Source organism: Pseudonaja textilis, chromosome 4 (genome assembly GCF_049901715.1).
Source record: "Pseudonaja textilis isolate UNSWEBS1 chromosome 4, rPseTex1.2, whole genome shotgun sequence".
Lineage (NCBI taxonomy): Eukaryota > Metazoa > Chordata > Lepidosauria > Squamata > Elapidae > Pseudonaja > Pseudonaja textilis.
The window spans coordinates 67,185,911-67,202,982 of record NC_141993.1 but is presented as its reverse complement, the minus strand read 5'-3'; the positions used below and the strand labels follow the sequence as shown (position 1 = coordinate 67,202,982).

At 37.3% G+C, this 17,072-nt stretch overlaps 1 protein-coding gene across 1 annotated transcript in view; it reads right to left on the bottom strand.

The window, feature by feature from the left end:
* Positions 1-2,131: 2,131 nt before the first annotated feature.
* The window catches only part of LOC113436647 (mast cell carboxypeptidase A-like), a 28,121-nt gene continuing 13,180 nt past the window's right edge, over positions 2,132-17,072 (bottom strand). The window contains exons 4-11 of the mRNA XM_026701136.2: positions 15,311-15,413; positions 14,547-14,648; positions 14,001-14,102; positions 12,924-13,034; positions 12,020-12,110; positions 10,909-11,120; positions 7,077-7,161; positions 2,132-2,370 (exon numbers count right to left, since the gene is read on the bottom strand). Of these exons, the coding sequence (XP_026556921.2) occupies positions 2,183-2,370; positions 7,077-7,161; positions 10,909-11,120; positions 12,020-12,110; positions 12,924-13,034; positions 14,001-14,102; positions 14,547-14,648; positions 15,311-15,413 (994 nt within the window). The 3' untranslated portion in view covers positions 2,132-2,182. The remainder of the gene's footprint in view (positions 2,371-7,076; positions 7,162-10,908; positions 11,121-12,019; positions 12,111-12,923; positions 13,035-14,000; positions 14,103-14,546; positions 14,649-15,310; positions 15,414-17,072) is intronic.

The following is a 17,072-nucleotide window of genomic DNA, read 5'->3' as shown; positions in this document are numbered from 1 at the left end:
TTGGTATACAAAAGATCCAATGGCTCCCTAGGACACACCATCTACCAGAAGAAAACACATACTAACCGCTATCTACATGCACTCTCACACCACCACCCAGCACAGATCAATTCCGTAGCCAAGACACTCATCTCCAGAACAAAATGCTTAGCCGATGAACAACACCAAAAACCGAACTACACACTCTCACCAACGTACTTGCAGCCAATGGATTCCAAAGAAAGAAGATTACCCACCTAATCCAAAAAGAAACCCCAACCAAAATCCAAGACAGAGAACAAGAAAACGGCAAAGCCCTCCTCCCATATATAAAAGGCACTACAGACAAAATTAGCAAGATCCTCCAAAAACACAACATCAAAACAGCATTCTGCACAAACAGAAAAATATCCACCATCCTAAGAAACCCCAAAGACAAAATCGAATTAGAAAACCAAGGAGTATATGAAATCCCCTGCACTGCCTGCCCTACCACATACATTGGACAAACTAACAGAAGAATAAGTGCACGCATTGAAGAACATAAGAACTCAATCAAAAAGAAGAAACGACCTCTTCCCTGGTCCAACACCTCAAAGCCACAGGACATGAAATTGATTTTAAAAATACCAGAACTATCGCCAAAACCGAACACTTCAACAGCAGAATAATCAGAGAAGCCATAGAGATAGAAAAACGCCCACACAGCATGAACAAACGAGATGACACCTCCCGCCTTCCAGCCATTTGGAAACCCGCCCTCATGAACAGACGAGTACCTAACATGAAGAAGGACACCAGACCCACACCCATGAGAGCCACACAAGATGCCACCACCACACTTCCATGTAGAAAACAGACTCCCACCCACTCAGAAGATGAGACACGACCATGGACCAGAAGCTGCACGGCAGCTGCATCACTACCCACTTCAAACCCCTCCGAGCCATACATGAAGCAAACCGACACCCACTATGAAGATGCAGAAGGACCACGAACTCGAAGCCAAACAGCAAGATCACAACTCACCAGCTCAAATCCCCAGCAACTAAGACTAACCTGAGCACAACCAAGCCCCCACCTGAACAGAACACGCCTCCAACCAATCAGAACACGGCTAACCCCCCAACCAATCAGAACACAGCCAAACCCCTACCAATGAGAACACACCCCCACCCAATCAGAACACAGCCAAGCCCCCACCCAATCAAGTCCCACCCCCACTGGCAGTTAAAAGGAGGAAGCAGCTGCAATCTCACATTACTCTGAGAAGCACAGAGCCGGAGACAGAAGCCTGAAGATGATGAATGAGACTTCATCGAAACGTTGCCTAGATACTTCGAATCTTACGCGGGAGAAAACCCTAACAACCAAAGATCCATATATATATATATATATATATATATATATATATATATATATATATATATATATATATATATATATATATAACTATGAGCTGGATAACTGAGAATCTCCACAGACAGAGAGATACATGTAAGCTAAATTCTGATATTTTAGGAGAGAATCATAAGGCCATACCCATAGCTGTTGAGAATTGAGACCTCTTTTCTTCATAGGTTTCCATTGAACTATGATACGATGGTGCTACTTTGGATCTTCATCTGGTCAACTCTCACAAACAGGTTTTGCTAAATGACTGATGGATGGGGTGAGAAAGATCTATGATCAGTTCCTTTTCTGTGTTTATATGTATATTTCTTATCTTTATGTATATTTCATCCAGAGAAAGTAATATTGAAGGAAAGTAGCTGTGATATAATTCAGAATAGCTGCCAAGAGATTTAAAAGTTTATGTTCTAGATGAGCAGGCCAGGCCAAAAAACTAAATTTGGTGCAGGCAACAAATATTCAAACACAGAACAACGGAGGAATCGTCATCAGATTTATCAGAGATATCTTCATTAAAGGGCAAATCCGGGAATTCACTAAGAAGCGAGCTAACAGTTATTCAGCAAATGTCTTTCATATGCTTGAATAAAATAAATCCATTAGGAAATTTGTCCTTCACACTGCATTTTCAAAGTTTAATTAGTGCTGAAAGACATCAAAGGGAAACTCAACAAAATATCAGTGGAATAGAAAAATCAGAAAAGAGAATCTATAATTACTGGTAGAATCAAGGAGACAATTGCAGCCAAGAAAGAGAGAATTTATTTTGTAAGGAAGTGTGACCAAGTGTTCACTGATCATTGTTGACAATGTACTTGGCAAGTACTTTGATTGCCAGCATAGTTTCCATACAGGTAGGTTTTATCTGACTTTCAGGCAGGAGAAAACCATATTGGCCAAGGTCACGAAGTTCAAAGCTGAACGAATATTTTATTCCTTCATTGTAAGCCCAATCTGTGGAATCTCCAGAACAAGGATCTGAAAAACAAATAATGTTCAAAACAACTGGAACACAAGGGAAATGGTGAAATAGGAAGACTGGCTATGTGAGATTAGTCTGAGAAAAAGATTTTCACCAGAGCTAGCTCCATTGGTTCAAATGAAACAGAATGAGGACTAGCATAGGCAATTAAATGGATATTATTATTTTAGGGCACCCAACTATCCGTGTCTTAATCCATACTTTCTAAAATCATGCTTAAATTCCCTGCTTGTATTCTGAAGACATACATGCTTTTTACTAGATGCCAGTAAGGATTGGGATTCTTATTTTTTCTTCTTCAAATTGATTATTTTCAAGTGTGTCCATTCTTAGAGAATGGCTGGATAAGTTCCTGCAAGGTTTTTCCTTCCTTGGCAAGGTTTTTCAGAAGTGGTTTGTCATTATACCTTTCTTTCTTTTTATTCAATCAGAATACAGTTGTAAGGGACCTTCTATCCAATCCACTACTCAAATAGGAGACCCCCATACCATTTCAGACGGGCTACTGTCCAGTGTTTTCTTAAAAATCTCCAGTGATGAAGCACTTAACTTCTGAAGACAGACTGTTCCAATGGTTAATTGTTATCACTGATAGGAAGTTTCTCCTTAACTCCAGGTTGCTTCTCTCCTTCATTAATTTTCGTTCATTGTTTCTTGCCTTGCCTTTTAGTGCTTTGGAAAATTAGTTGATTAGTTGATTTCACTCTTTTGTTTTTAAAAAAGGAGATCAATTTGGACCATAAACAAACAAACATAAAATTGCATTTAACAATTCTTGAGATAGCATATTTAGTAATTAAAATACAAATAATGAAATATTAAAGTATAGGCAGTGATGGGATTCAATTATTTTACTACCAGTTCTGTGGGCGTGGCCAGGTGGGCATGGCCATTGGGCATGTGACTGGGTGGGTGCGGCTATGTGGTCATGTGACTAGGGGGGGTCACTCCCCATGCCCTGTTTTTGGCCTACTGGTCTTCAGGGAAGCCGCCTGGGTGCTTAAAAAAGAAGCATTTTGAAGCCTTCTGAGGTAAGTACAACAGCAAGGGGGGAGATCAGCTGTGCCACACAATTTAGATGAGCTAGAAAGCAAGAAAACTGACGATTTCCTGCTTTCTAGCTAATCTAAATCATTCATCACAGTTGATTGTCGCCCAGCTGATCATCAGAAATACAGGTTTGGCCAAACTGGTAGCATTTTTTGCTACCAGTTTGGGTGAACAGGTTGAACTGGAAACATTTCACCTCTGAGTAAAGGTAAAATATTTAAAACCAAAGCAAACGAATCACTATCATTAAATTTAACCAGCCCTTAACAGCTTGGATCTTTTCAAAATTTTCCTAAATCTTGGGGGAGTGGTATCCAAATACTCTCTATGGCTCATGATATAGATATAGGAGGTTCATTGCATACAAGAGAAGGCCATTTTCTATGGTAGGCAGTAGGCTAACTTCAAAAGGATCTCCCTTGCTGATCTAAATGACTGGCAAAATAGTTGGTTTCTCAGAAAGTAAATCCTGGAGACAATAGGGTTATTTACTGGTTAGCTGGAGGAAACCAGAGTAGAACATGTACTACACCCAAAACTCTTTTTAGTTTTTTGGATCTACGGTGTCAGGTGAGGATAAAAGCATTGTAGAGGAAGAGATATTGTATGCATGAATGTGTCTTTTCCATGCTCTGCCTGAATATTTGAAAGTATCAGGTGGACTGAAAATGCAAATTTTACATACAATCCCAACATTTAACTTAATAATACTATCTTCAGGAGGGAATTAATTTAGTATAGTAGTTAAGGTACGAGAGTTTTGGTTTGTCTTAGGGACAAAGCCAATTGGGTAACATTAGCAGAAGAAGAATCATTTCTAGAAACAAAAAACTTGCCAAGAAAACTTCAGGGACTAGTCCAAGAAGTTGTTAAGAGTCAGCAGTGACTTGAAGTCAAAAACAAAACAAAACTAACTTCAGGAAACAAAAACAAAAAAAGTAAAATGGAAAGAAATCTTATGTGAGCAAAAAGGATATCTGTACAAGGGAAGCTCACATGGACTTCTTATCCCCAGAATTAAAGAATCTTAAAAAGATTCTGCTTCCAGTTTGAGCTTCTTCGGTGACAGACCGAAACCATGACTCTGCACGGTTTTGATCCATGCTCACTGCTGGAGTGCCCTGAGCCAGCTGTTTTTGGGCTAAGCCACCCCATACAGGTGGTGAAGAAGGGGGAGACTGCCTGCAGGGTTGAGGAGAGCTGCATCTCTCCTCCTCAGCTGGCCATTACTCCCTTTCCTGAAGGCAGTTGCAGCGGTGGTCAGAAATGGCCACCACCAAGAAGAACTCGACCGGAAAAGAATGTGCAGGAGGAAGATAAGAAGAGAAAGTTTTGGTTGACTAGGTCAAACAGCAAAAGCAACAAATAAGGTACCCTGGAATTTAAACTATATAAAAAAATAATAATATTGTTCCCAAAGAACATTTCTAAGCAGCGAAGGAGAGAGAAAAGGGAAAGGATTTGTTTTTTTTTTCTTGTCTTCTTATACTGACAGCTAAGAGACTTAAGCAAGGAATTGGAAAAAAAATCCACTTTGACATTAATAGGCATTTAATGCTGAAAATAAAAAGTCAAAGGGATAATAAAGATTTCTGGATAATTAAAAGCTTTTGAAAACAGGAAAGGAGAGAAAAAGAATAAAAGGGCAGGATCTGGAAGGCAGGAGACTGCCTGGAATTAAAAAGAACTTACAGTAAAATCTCAACAAGACTTCCAAAAGATACATCTTAACTGAAACATCACAACAAAATAGTAAAACCCCAGGAAGAGAAAGTGAAAAAAGAAACAAGAAGAAACAGCTTGGGACTATTTGGATTATTTGGTAATCTCTGGATTCTTGGTTACTGCATTTGAATGACTAAAATCAAATTGGGTGGTTGTTTAAAAGTGTTTAAAATGGCTCCACTTTTAAAAGAATTGAAAATGGAACTTAAAAAGTACAAAGAAGATGCACAAGAAGGGAGATGTTCTTTTGGCTTTGTATTTCAGTTCTTGGAAATGGAGATTTGGAACTATGAGAAACAACAAGAAATGACTGCAGAACAAGAAGATTGGGACAAAGAAGAAGCCATCTTTAATGAACAAGTAATCTCAGGTGGGGAAAAAAAAGGAAAGGGGAAAAAAGAGAATGGAAAGTTTAAGATTGGGAAAAACAACCCCAAAAAAGAATAGAGTGAAAAATAAGTATAAAATCAGAAAGCAACAGAAGAGGGAAATGCAGAAGAGAGAAGTAGAAGTAGAGAGACAAGGGGGTAAAAAGGGGAGGGAGAAGAAGAGAGAGAAGAAAGAAAGGAAAAGAAGTTATAAAGGACAGAAACAAAATATAGAGAAAGAGGGCCTATTTTTGAGATAATGGGTGAAAATCTAATTGAAAAAGGGATTCTGCAAAGGTACACAAGATAGTATTGTTATATTAGAAATAGAAATAACTTCAGAAAATATGAAACAATGTATGATTAAAATGTTTGATAAAATAGTTATCATAACTTAATGGAATGTGTGTCAATAAATAAATGTAACAAAATGAATATTTAATTATTTTAAAATATATGTGAAGAGAAATAAGGGAAAAATTAAGTATGGAGATTATACGTGTCTTTAAGGAAGTATGATATTTAATTGAAAAGAAATGTTAAAGATGTTAAGACTTTAATGAATATTAATGATAGAACTGAATTGGAATGGAATGAGGGTTTTAATTACATATATTTACAATCCTTTTTTAAAAAGAATGTGCATTATAGTGTGCATTATAAGAACGTACCAAGCAGAATTCGATTGGAAGTTATGTATTATGTATTATATTGAATGTCATAACCTTAAGGTATATATCGAAGTTTAAATAAGAGTTGAATGGATAAAAATAAAAGATATAAAGGTGTCATACTCTAATTAGTACCTACTGGAGAAAATTTGTTTAATGAGAAAAGATAATATGAAATTGAAACAGAACAGACAAAAGTATAAATATAATGATTTGAATTGAGATGAGATAATCAAAATAAAATTGAGAAAATTAAAAGAGGGGAAAAACTATATAGAAAAGGCAGAACAGTAATAAGATATGGAATAGAACACAAAAATGAGCATGAAATTGAGTGTGTGTCTTGTATAAAGAAGTTCAACCTGGGACCATGCTATTTTCAAAAAAGATGTTTTACTTATATTTTGTGTGTGTGAAAACCCAAATAAAACTTTATTAAAAAAAAAGAATCTTAAAAAGATTCTGACTGTAAGGTACTCTTGGAGTCTGAGTTTTTTTTTTTTTAAAAAAAAAAAGTCTTTCCTTTTTGAAATCTATCAGAAAACCGTTGGGGTCGGGTCAAAGAAATGAGAATATGCAGATGAGAAAATCTAAGATTCTGCATGTTCCTAAGATAACTCCAGATTCTCTCCACTTGTAGAGTATGAGGCATAGTTCTGGTGGCAGAATTTTCCACCATCCCACAGATTCTGCTTGTCATAGATCTCCTCTTCTGCCCAAGATGAATGATGTTTGTACCTTCCCACAATGCCCTGTAGTGTTCACTCTTACGTATTTATAAGTTACAGAATAAAATATCCCAAGATGTCAAAGCAGATATGCAGACTTTTCAGTGTAAAAAGCATATAAAACGTTTTGAAGCAGAATTTTGCTTATACAAATACTTACAAATTGTGGTTGCGATTGCTCCATATATATACTCTGTTTGATAGAGGCTATGTAAAGCACCCACAGCTTCCTTAGCCAATTTATTCTGTATTTGAAAAGAAGAAATATTAGATCAATAAACCAGATTCTCCTTTCTTTCTTGGCAAATTCAACTACATACAAATTCAATGATATCCCAATCACTTTCAGATAATTTATAGGAACATAGGAATTTGCCTTCATCCAGGAATTGATATTTGTTCCTCTAGCCCAGTATGACAAGCATCTGAGGTCCTATTTAACACCTGCTAACTGAGCCCTATGTGGTGTCACAAGTGAATTAAATTTTGGTTGATTTTAAAGCTCCTGGACAATCCTAGATTTGGGCCCCAGTTCACAAGTAATTACGGAGCATTGATGTGACTAGAGGCCACAAACAATGAATTTGGATTCCCACTTCTGTTGAAAGACATTTGGGAATTTTATCCCTATCCAAGCTGTACAATTTGGACAGAAAATATACTGAATAATTCGTGCTGCATCTAGAGATGTGTTGTCATACAGATGTATACCTAATGTGTTCCATGTCTCCTGCTGAGACGGCAACAATAGTCTGCATGCAAGCCAGGATCTGAATATGCCTCTCCATTTGTGTATTAGAATATGCACATAAATGGTTTTTAATCCTTAATAGAAAGCCTAGGATCTTTCATTTGAAGGATTGCCAACTTCTACATCTATTGAGATGAAAGGTATATAATACACTTTTCTTTGTTTCATCTGTCCAAGACAATTCTTTAAGATAATCTGCTGAGGCTTTTTTCCTGCAGGTTTTGTTCTTCAGAAGCACAAAGATAACTTACAAAGATGGCGCTTTCTCAGTGGTTACATTTCTGTTACATAAGAACCTAGCTTGGTTCTAACCTTTTTGATGCCAAGACAAAACATTTTTATATACCGACACATTTTAACATATTTTAATGAATTAATTCAGTTTTCCCCTGTTTTGAAGATTTCTCTGTCATTTTTGTAAAATGTAAAATGTACCTATGTTGTTTAGAGAACATTAATACTATGTAGGCAGGTGACATAGCATCTTCTTTACCTTGGGCAAAAATGAATTTCAGAGATGGGAAACTAAATTCTAATATTAGATGATTAGCATTTATAGTATCCTGCAAATTTAGCAGTCTTCTCTAACTTGCTAACCTACAAATAGGTTGCAGTGGCAAATCATTGGCAGGCAATTTGCAAAATAAAGGTTTGTCTAGAATCAATAGAAGAGAATACATGCAGCTCAGGGTTGAACAAGTCCTTGGTGCTTTTTGAATTGTTTGCTTGCAAGTAAACAACCAAACTCAGAGAGCACCAAGGACACCACAGATCTTTAAATGGTCTCATGGAGCAGATGAGCTATACATTTCGCAATCCATTAATCTGTGAAACTTTAAACAGATACAAGCTATTTCTGCAATATGAGTACCAATAAGGGAGAATATTTGTAGCTCAGGATTGAAATGAAGGGGTCCTCAGTGCTCTCTGAATTTGGTTGTCTTCTGGCAGATGTTTCACTACCCAAAATAGGTAACATTATCAGTGCTAGTAAGAAGTTCATTAGCGTTGATTATGTTACTAGCACCTTACTCGCATTGATGATATTACCTACTTTGGTAATGAAATGTCTGCAAAAAAACAACCAAGCTTAGAGAGCACCAAGGACCCTGCTGCATTATGATTCTGGGTTAATTATTATGCATTGAATTGTATTGTGTTTTGTTTTGTTGTGTTCTGTTTTGTTCTATTCATCATTGATTATGGTCAATGGTCAGATACTCTTTGGTGTTGCTTGTTGTTTTCAGAAGCTGACTACGCTCCATTCCAGTGAGAACAATTTTGTTAAAAGTTCTTGTTAATTTATTTGCATCCTATTGCTTTTCTTATGAGCCATGCCCAAGAGGACATTTTTATTTATAGTCAAAAAATTACCACCACCCATCCCAGATCACCTCCCAACTGCACCTTCTGCTATATGTTACATGTGAATTCAGAGAGGCAATCTAAAGGTAGTAGATAAACAATAACCATCTGGTTATTCCTTTCATTTTGGTCTATTTATTTAGAATGTGGACTTTTGATAATCAATGAACAATTCAGTGTTCAGGCTATAAAAGGAAATGGTTTCTTAATCGGAACTTTCTATATTTTCATATTATCTCACCAGACACCACTAATGGAAAATGATCCTTGTTGGCATCTGCTTGTATTGGGCAGGGGAACCTTTCAAACTTGTTTCTGAAAAGAAAAACAATCTCATTTTGAATGTGAGGTAATTGCCAAAGTTCAGATTATTTTAAAAACTAGCAAGAACTTTGTGATAGTACGTACTGGGTGGAAAGATGAAGAGCGGCTTTTACAAGCCTTTTTCTGGGGCTGGATGGTGTCAAAACCAGCATTGTTGGGCACTTTGCCAATGCCTATTCTTCACAACAGGCCTGCTGCCAGTTTCGGCCTGCTGTAAAGAGCTGCTGCTTCTTCTTCTCCTTCTTGAGTTTCCTATCCATGTGCTATCTCTCACCAAGCAAACAAGCAGGCAGAGAAGATGGATGAGGAGCTATAAAATGGTATGATCTGCCAAGATGGATTCTTCTGTGATTATTCACAAAGTTCCCTGATCTATGTCTTGAAATAGCCCACAGGTCAAAAATTGCATTAAAATGTATAATTTGGGAAAGCTGTTTAAGGGGAAAAAATTCTCTTGGGGAAAGTCTGTTTCACTCTTAATATATGCCAAATTAAAAAAATAGAATTCTAGGTGACTTATTACATGAAAACAATAAACAATTTGCTCTGTGTGTATTGAGTGACCAAAGAAGGGCGCAAACTGGAAACTGCACTTGGTGCCAGTTTGTGTCCGGATCAAATCCATCACGTATAAAGCCTTACGTGGCTTGGGGACAGGCTATCTATGGAACTGGCTTCATCCCTCCCATCAGCCTATCTCACTTGTTCAGATAGGGAAAGTATGCTAAAGACTCCAAGAGTCAAATAATTTTGACTGGTGGGGTCTAGGAAGAGAGCCTTCTCAGCCCCTGTATTATGGAATAACTTTTCCCTAAAGGTGAGGCTAGCCCCCACTCTCCTGGCCTTCTGTAAAGGGGTCAAATTTGGCTCTGCTGCCTTGCGGGGGGCACAAAGGACTATGCAATTATGGGGTTGACTGATGCCTGGAAAGCCCTCATCTGCCTTTTATTAACCAATGTTAAATGGCCATCTTGGCCATTTTTTATTTCTTTAAAAATTTATGTTATAAACTTATAATTTTAAAATGTTTAATTTAAATTAATTATAATATTCTAATGTTAACTTTATATGCTGTTTTATATATTATATGTACACCACTCAGAGCTTCTCCTTGAGGGAGATAGGTGGTCTAGACATATGAAATATAAATAAATTAAATAAAAAACAAATGGGACAACAAACAAATGTGGTTAAACACTTAAAATTAAATAAACAAATAAAAAGGGCACGCAGAAACTTTTGGGATGGCTGGAAGTCATTTTAAAGTTTGAAAGGCGGCAAAGACAGTGAAAGAGGTGAGTATTTTCTTTGTCTTTAATTTTTAAAACTTATCTTTGAGCCTGTTTCAGGGTTTTCACTGCAGTTTTCTGCAGGGTTTTTTTATGTCTAACCTTGAAATAGCAACAAAATGTTCTACTGATATTCACAATGATTAGCTCATCTAGTTTGGTATTTTTTCGTAAGCTCCCAGAAGAGTTCTAGAGATTGCATATGGTCCTAAGGCTATTCATTTTTGTGCTGGCCTGATGCAAACCTCCCTTTTTCTACATACCAGTTTGTCATGAATAGGTGTTTTTTCTTCTGTATAGCCATAAGGAAAAAGTAGCATCTGAGAATAGGCGTGGATGGTTATATATCCTTTGATAGAAGCAAGGTGTGCCCGAATAAAGGTTGTGACTGCCTTTGTTTCTGGCTCAGATTCAGCTGAGGAACCACAGTATACCAATTCACAAGGGTCACGCAATTCTTCCTCATAGTTGTCTGCTGCAAGGAAAAATATTAAGAGGAATTGCTGATATGAAAGCTATTTGTATTTCTTCCCAATACTGATGCACAGGATGGACATACAGAATATGTTCTTTAGGTAAAAATTCCTACGGCTTTGAATTTGTGATAACAAGATAATGAAAGCCTTGAAACATTGGTGATTTATACATAGTTTGAGAATCCTAGTCTTATAGGCATAGTTCTGATTCTTTGTTGAACAAATAACAGCTTTTTGAAAAAAAGGATTAGCACATCCCAATTATTCAATACTTTAATATTTCTCATAATGTAGGGCTATCAGAACAAATTGGATATTGTCCTTGATTCTGTTATGTGTCCTATGCATTAATCCTGTACATTAGAAAAACTAATTGACTTCCATGCATAAGTGATCTCAGAATCTATTACTTTTACCCCCAGAATGACTAAAATAGCTCTACCCCTTTTGTGTGTACTTGTGACATCATGAGCCATGATGGCGCAGTGATTAGAATGTAGTACTGCAAGCTATTTCTGCTGACTGCCGGCTGTCAGCAGTTCGGCAGTTCAATTATCACTGGCTTAAGGTTGACTCAGCCTTCCATCCATCTGAGGCAGGTAAAATGAGGACCCAGATTGTTGGGGGCAATATACTAACTCTGTAAACCTCTTAGGAAGGGCTGTAAAGCACTGTGAAGTGGTATATATGTATAAGTGCTATTGATATCATGAAGCACATATAAAAGTGCAAGAGCTTCTGTTGCATCAACATGATGCTGCTTTCATCATTTGTGTTTACCTTGACCACCTTGCAGAAGTTGTTGTTTTTTTCAACTTATTCTGTGATTGTTATTTGCTTGTGGGATTTAAGGAAATCACATCATTCTCTTTTCTCATATATCTTACATTCTACTTACAGCCCCATGAAGCGTTGAAATTCCTGTTTAGGTCAGTGCCGATGCAATCACTGTTAGAGTTATTGGAACGGTTCTTTCTCCACATACGGTCCTGTAAGGCAAAAATGAAGTCCATTATTTCTGATGTTTATTTCTTAATTCTGAAAGTATTATCCATTTATTTGCAAACTATGTACAAATAATATAAGTGGGTAGAAAGACTGTGGTGCTGTATACCGCTTCCAGACATGTTCTCTTTACATTATCTTATCAGTGGTATAACTTCCAAGTTACTTTTATTTTTTATCTCTAAGTAAAAATAATGCATATACATTAACTTTTGGAATTGCTTACCCACTACATTTATTACATTTTAAATCTGAGTTGTTGTTTGTCAGTGGTCTCAGTAAGTATAATCCTACTGTCTTGCTGTACTGACATCCAAGTAAGGATGACATTTGAGTAATTAAAAGATGTATTCATCTAAGAGAAGACTAATACTCCTATATGCTGCTTATTATACACTATAATTTCTGATGGATTTCTTCCTGCTCTGTATGAGGAAGGGAGCTATAATCTGTAAAATATCAGATAACAATATACTCATTTGTTTTAATTTGCATGTTCCATTTTTTAAATCCTTGGAAGTAATTAACTGATATGAAGACTAATGAAGCCCTAACTTATGATTTTTGCTGTCTTCAGTCAACAAAAGGATAACATGAAGAAGCAGCTATGCTTTTAATATTAATTATGGTAGGAAAAAGAACACCAGTGAAGGACAGATAGACATATTCCTCTGTGATGAATTTCATTTTTTTGGTGTTAGAACACATATAATCTTTACAGATAGAGATTATATTCTAACACATTGGTAGTAAGAAATCAATGGTGTTTTCTAGAAAGGAATAAACATGAATAATACTTTGGTCCATGTCCAGACATAACCATCTACGTTGAACACAGGGAGAACATAGAAATTTATGTTGTCTAAGAGTAGTGTCATGTCCTTGTCTATTCCATAAGTTGTGACAGCCTGTAACAGAAAAAGTACACATATTAAAATAAAACAATGTTCAATAAACTGAGAATATTGGAAACTTTGCAATATTTATTTTTTAAAGTAGATTTTAATGCTGTCTTCCTTATCTATCTATAGTAGCTTACACTAATTAAATCTATAATGTAAATAATAATTTACAATTATTTTACAATATTTACATTGGTTGTGTTTTTTCTGGCACCTACTGATGTTAGAATTAGTTATGGGCAAATTTCTTTTCAGAGGAAAAGCAAATATCATTCTTTCTTGAATGCTCTCTCCTGTTTCACCTTATATGGAAAACTTCCAGGAGGGCTTCAGAACATTACTTAGGGTTGGAGAGACTGGCATGGAAGAATCTAATACAAGCCTAGAGGAATCAGATCAAGAGATTATCATGCCCAATATTCTTTGTCTAACTGTGGCCAGCCAGATGCCTACAGAGAACACACACACACACACACACACACACACACACACACACACACACACACACATATGAGGGCTAAATCAGCAGATTTCTAATAGCTTGTACCTTTCAGTTCCCCTCAAATAGCTGCTTTCTAAAAAAGAAGGAAACAAAAAAGGCATATCCTGCAGTCAACACCCAGATAAGCAGAGAACAACACTAGACAAACAATCAAGCAGAAAACAATAGCTTCATCAAACAGTTATGAAGAACAAAACCACTTCCCTATCAAAACTGCCAGGCAAGTTACTGAATGAGTGAGCTTACTTACCTTTACTTATACTGATATTGTTATCTAGCTGGGTAATGAAATGCCTGTGAACAAATAATCAAGGGGGACTAAGGACTCAGCTACATATATTAACTTTTAGTTGAAGATGCACACATGCAAACTGATGCTATAGTGCCTGTCCTATCCTAACTCAATTATTTACTTATGGTGAATATATTCCTGAGTTCATGACAGTTTTGATTATGCATATTTTACTAACCTCCTTTACAAACCATTGGCAAAAGGCTGGCGAGATCCACTCTCGTGCATGAATACCACAATCCATAAATATAGCTTTCTTTTGGTAACTCTGTTTCCCAACCTGTTTGCAAGGAAAATTGAGTTTTTACAACTTTCTTATGTTTACTTTGCATAATAACTGATCTGTTTCTGATGTTAGAATTAATTTGCATTTCTTTTGATTTGCTTGCTTCTAGTTTTATTGAAATTTTTGGTGAAAATTACTTATTTTAGGGAACCAGACATGTAAAATCGTATTCTGAGAAAGTTGTGTAATAAAATGCGTGTACATTTTACTACATTTTAAAACAAAAGAGATGAACATTTGATGGAGTGATTTTTAAAAATGTATGACATTGAATGAACTAGATAGGTTTACTCATACTTTCCATTGTATAATAGTTTATCCTTGCGTCAGCTAATGCAGTTCAATACTACAACTATCTGTTAATCTACTTTCTCATTATGCATTGGCTGTAGATGTACACTTATTCATTAAATGCTTGAATTATACTGACGCTTTTACCTTAAGGACATACATAGGCCGCTCCTCATAAGTCTTTCCAATCTCAATCCTGGAGATTAGTTTGGCATGTTTTTTGGCCATTCGTTTAGTCCATGCAGCGATCTAAGAGGATCACATAGTAATAGAATTAAGAGACTCTTAAAGGATTAGAATATGCTTTGTTATTTTAAATTATCTAAGTAAAGATAACAGATAATCAGAATTGGAAGGGACCTTGTAGGTCATCTAGTCCAACCCCCTGCCCAAGCGGGAGACCCTACACCATTTCTGACAGATGGCAGTCCAATCTCTTCTTGAAAGTCTCAAGTGATGGCACTCCCACAATTTCTGAGGGCAAGCTGTTCCATTAGTTGATTGTTCTCACTGTCAGAAAGTTTCTCCTTATTTCCAGGTTAAATCTCTCCTTGTTCAGTTTCCATTCCTTGTCTGGCCTACAGGCACTTTAGAAAATATCTTGACTCCTTCCTCTGTGTGGCAGCCCCTCAAATATTGGAACACTGCTATCATATCTCCCCTGGTCCTTCTCTTTACTAGACTAGCCAAGCCCAGTTCCTGCAACTGTTCTTGATAACCGTCTCCAGTCCCCTAATCATCCTGGTTGCTCTTCTCTGTACTTTTTCTAGAGTCTCAACATCTTTCTTGTAATGTGGTGAACAAAACTGGATGCAGTACTCTAGGTGTGGTCTTACTAATGCTTTATAGAGTGGTATTAGTACCTCCCTTGACTAGTAATTTAAAAAAAAATTTCTTTCAATGCATAATACCTTTTCCCACTCATTATATCTTGTGTAGAAATACTTCTTACGGAAATGTTTCCCTCCATCCAACTGTTTCTCAATTTCATCTTGTAGATTGTGGAATAAAATTCTGTGATAGGAAGCATAATTATATTAAATATGTAGCCTTGCTTTCCCTGAAATCTTTTTGTTTTTGTTTAGGATTTCTTTGGCCCAGGTCTTCCTACAGGCTCACATAGCTACATTAAAAAGTATTCCTTCTTTCTCTCTTTTTCGCTTTGTTAAAACTTGCATTATAAACAAGTGGACTACCTCCCCAGTGGTGGGATTCAAATTTTTTTATTACCAGTTCTGTGGCTGTGGCTTGGTGGGCATGGCAGGGGAAGGATATTGTAAAATCTCCATTTCCACAACACTCCAGGGGAAGATTGCTGCAAAATCCCATTTCTTCCGCATCCCACTAACCTGCTTTCCAGCTCCATTCTCATGTTCAGGGCAACAAAAGAAGATCCAACTGATCAGCTGGGACTTGGGAGGCAGAGAATAGATGGGGGCAGAGCCAGTCAGACGTGGTATTTGACGGTTCTCCAAACTACTCAAAATTTCCGCTATCTTACCAGAACTGGTAAGAACCTGCTGAATACCACCTCTGTGTTTGGCTTACATTAATCTGTAAATTTATAGGAATAATGATAGGGAATTTTAAAAAAGTAGATTTAGTATCCACAATTAAATGACCAAAGCCTCGCTCCCTTTTAAAAAAGGGACAAGACTTTGATGATACAATTATGGTTGCCATCTTGATGTATCTGAGGACAGGATTGATCCAGTGACTGGCAAGGGCTGCATTGTATCTTACCCCTAAGTGAAGCAACCACCAAGCCACCTGCTTCCAGAGATGGTATTCAGCAGATTCTGACCAGTTCTGGAGAACCAGTAGTGGAAATTTTGAGTAGTTCTTAGAATACCATCTCTGACTGGCCCCGCCCCATCCATTCTTTGTCTCCCAAATCCCAGATTATTGGCTGGGTCTTCTTTTGTTGCCCTGCACAGGGAAATGGAGCTGGACACCAGGTTAGTGAGGTGGGGAGGGAATGGGATTTTGCAGTAACCTTCCCCCAGGAGTGGGGTGTGAATAGAGATTTTACAGTATCCTTCCCCTGCCATGCCCACCAAGCCATGCCAAGCCAACACCCATAGAACCAGTAGTTTTTTTTTTTAATCCCACCACTGCTCCCTAACCCTAACCCTTTCCTATGATGTTGTTCTGACCAAGCCTTCCAAGACCATAATTAAGCACATGCTTAGATAAAACAACTCCTGTTTTATTTCAATGCTGGGAATTATGTTCCCAGCCTGTAATGGGAAAGCACTCACCTTTCTTTCCTTTGAATTGCTGCCAACAACAAAAGTGCCAAATTAACTATAAAAAACCAACTGAAGTACACAGTCCACACAGAGCTTCAAGGAATAATACAAACAGAACGAATGACTTTGCTTCCTACAAAGGTTTCTTCACCTTTGTTTGTCCTTTATACTTTATGTGAAGGGCAATCACCTCCCAGCCTTACTCCCAACTTGCCCCTTTTGTCTCAGCTGCTCTTGCCTTCGAACAGCTCTGCACACATGCACACTGGGAACAGGCTCCCTTGGTTCCTCTGCCTCACTGCTGCCAGACTCCAGAGGCTCCAGTCAGCACACCACTCCCAGATGGTCCTGGCCCCATCTCTGCAGGACCCTTATCTGAGTCCTCTCAGACTCCTGGACTGGCCCCATTCTTCCCCATTGT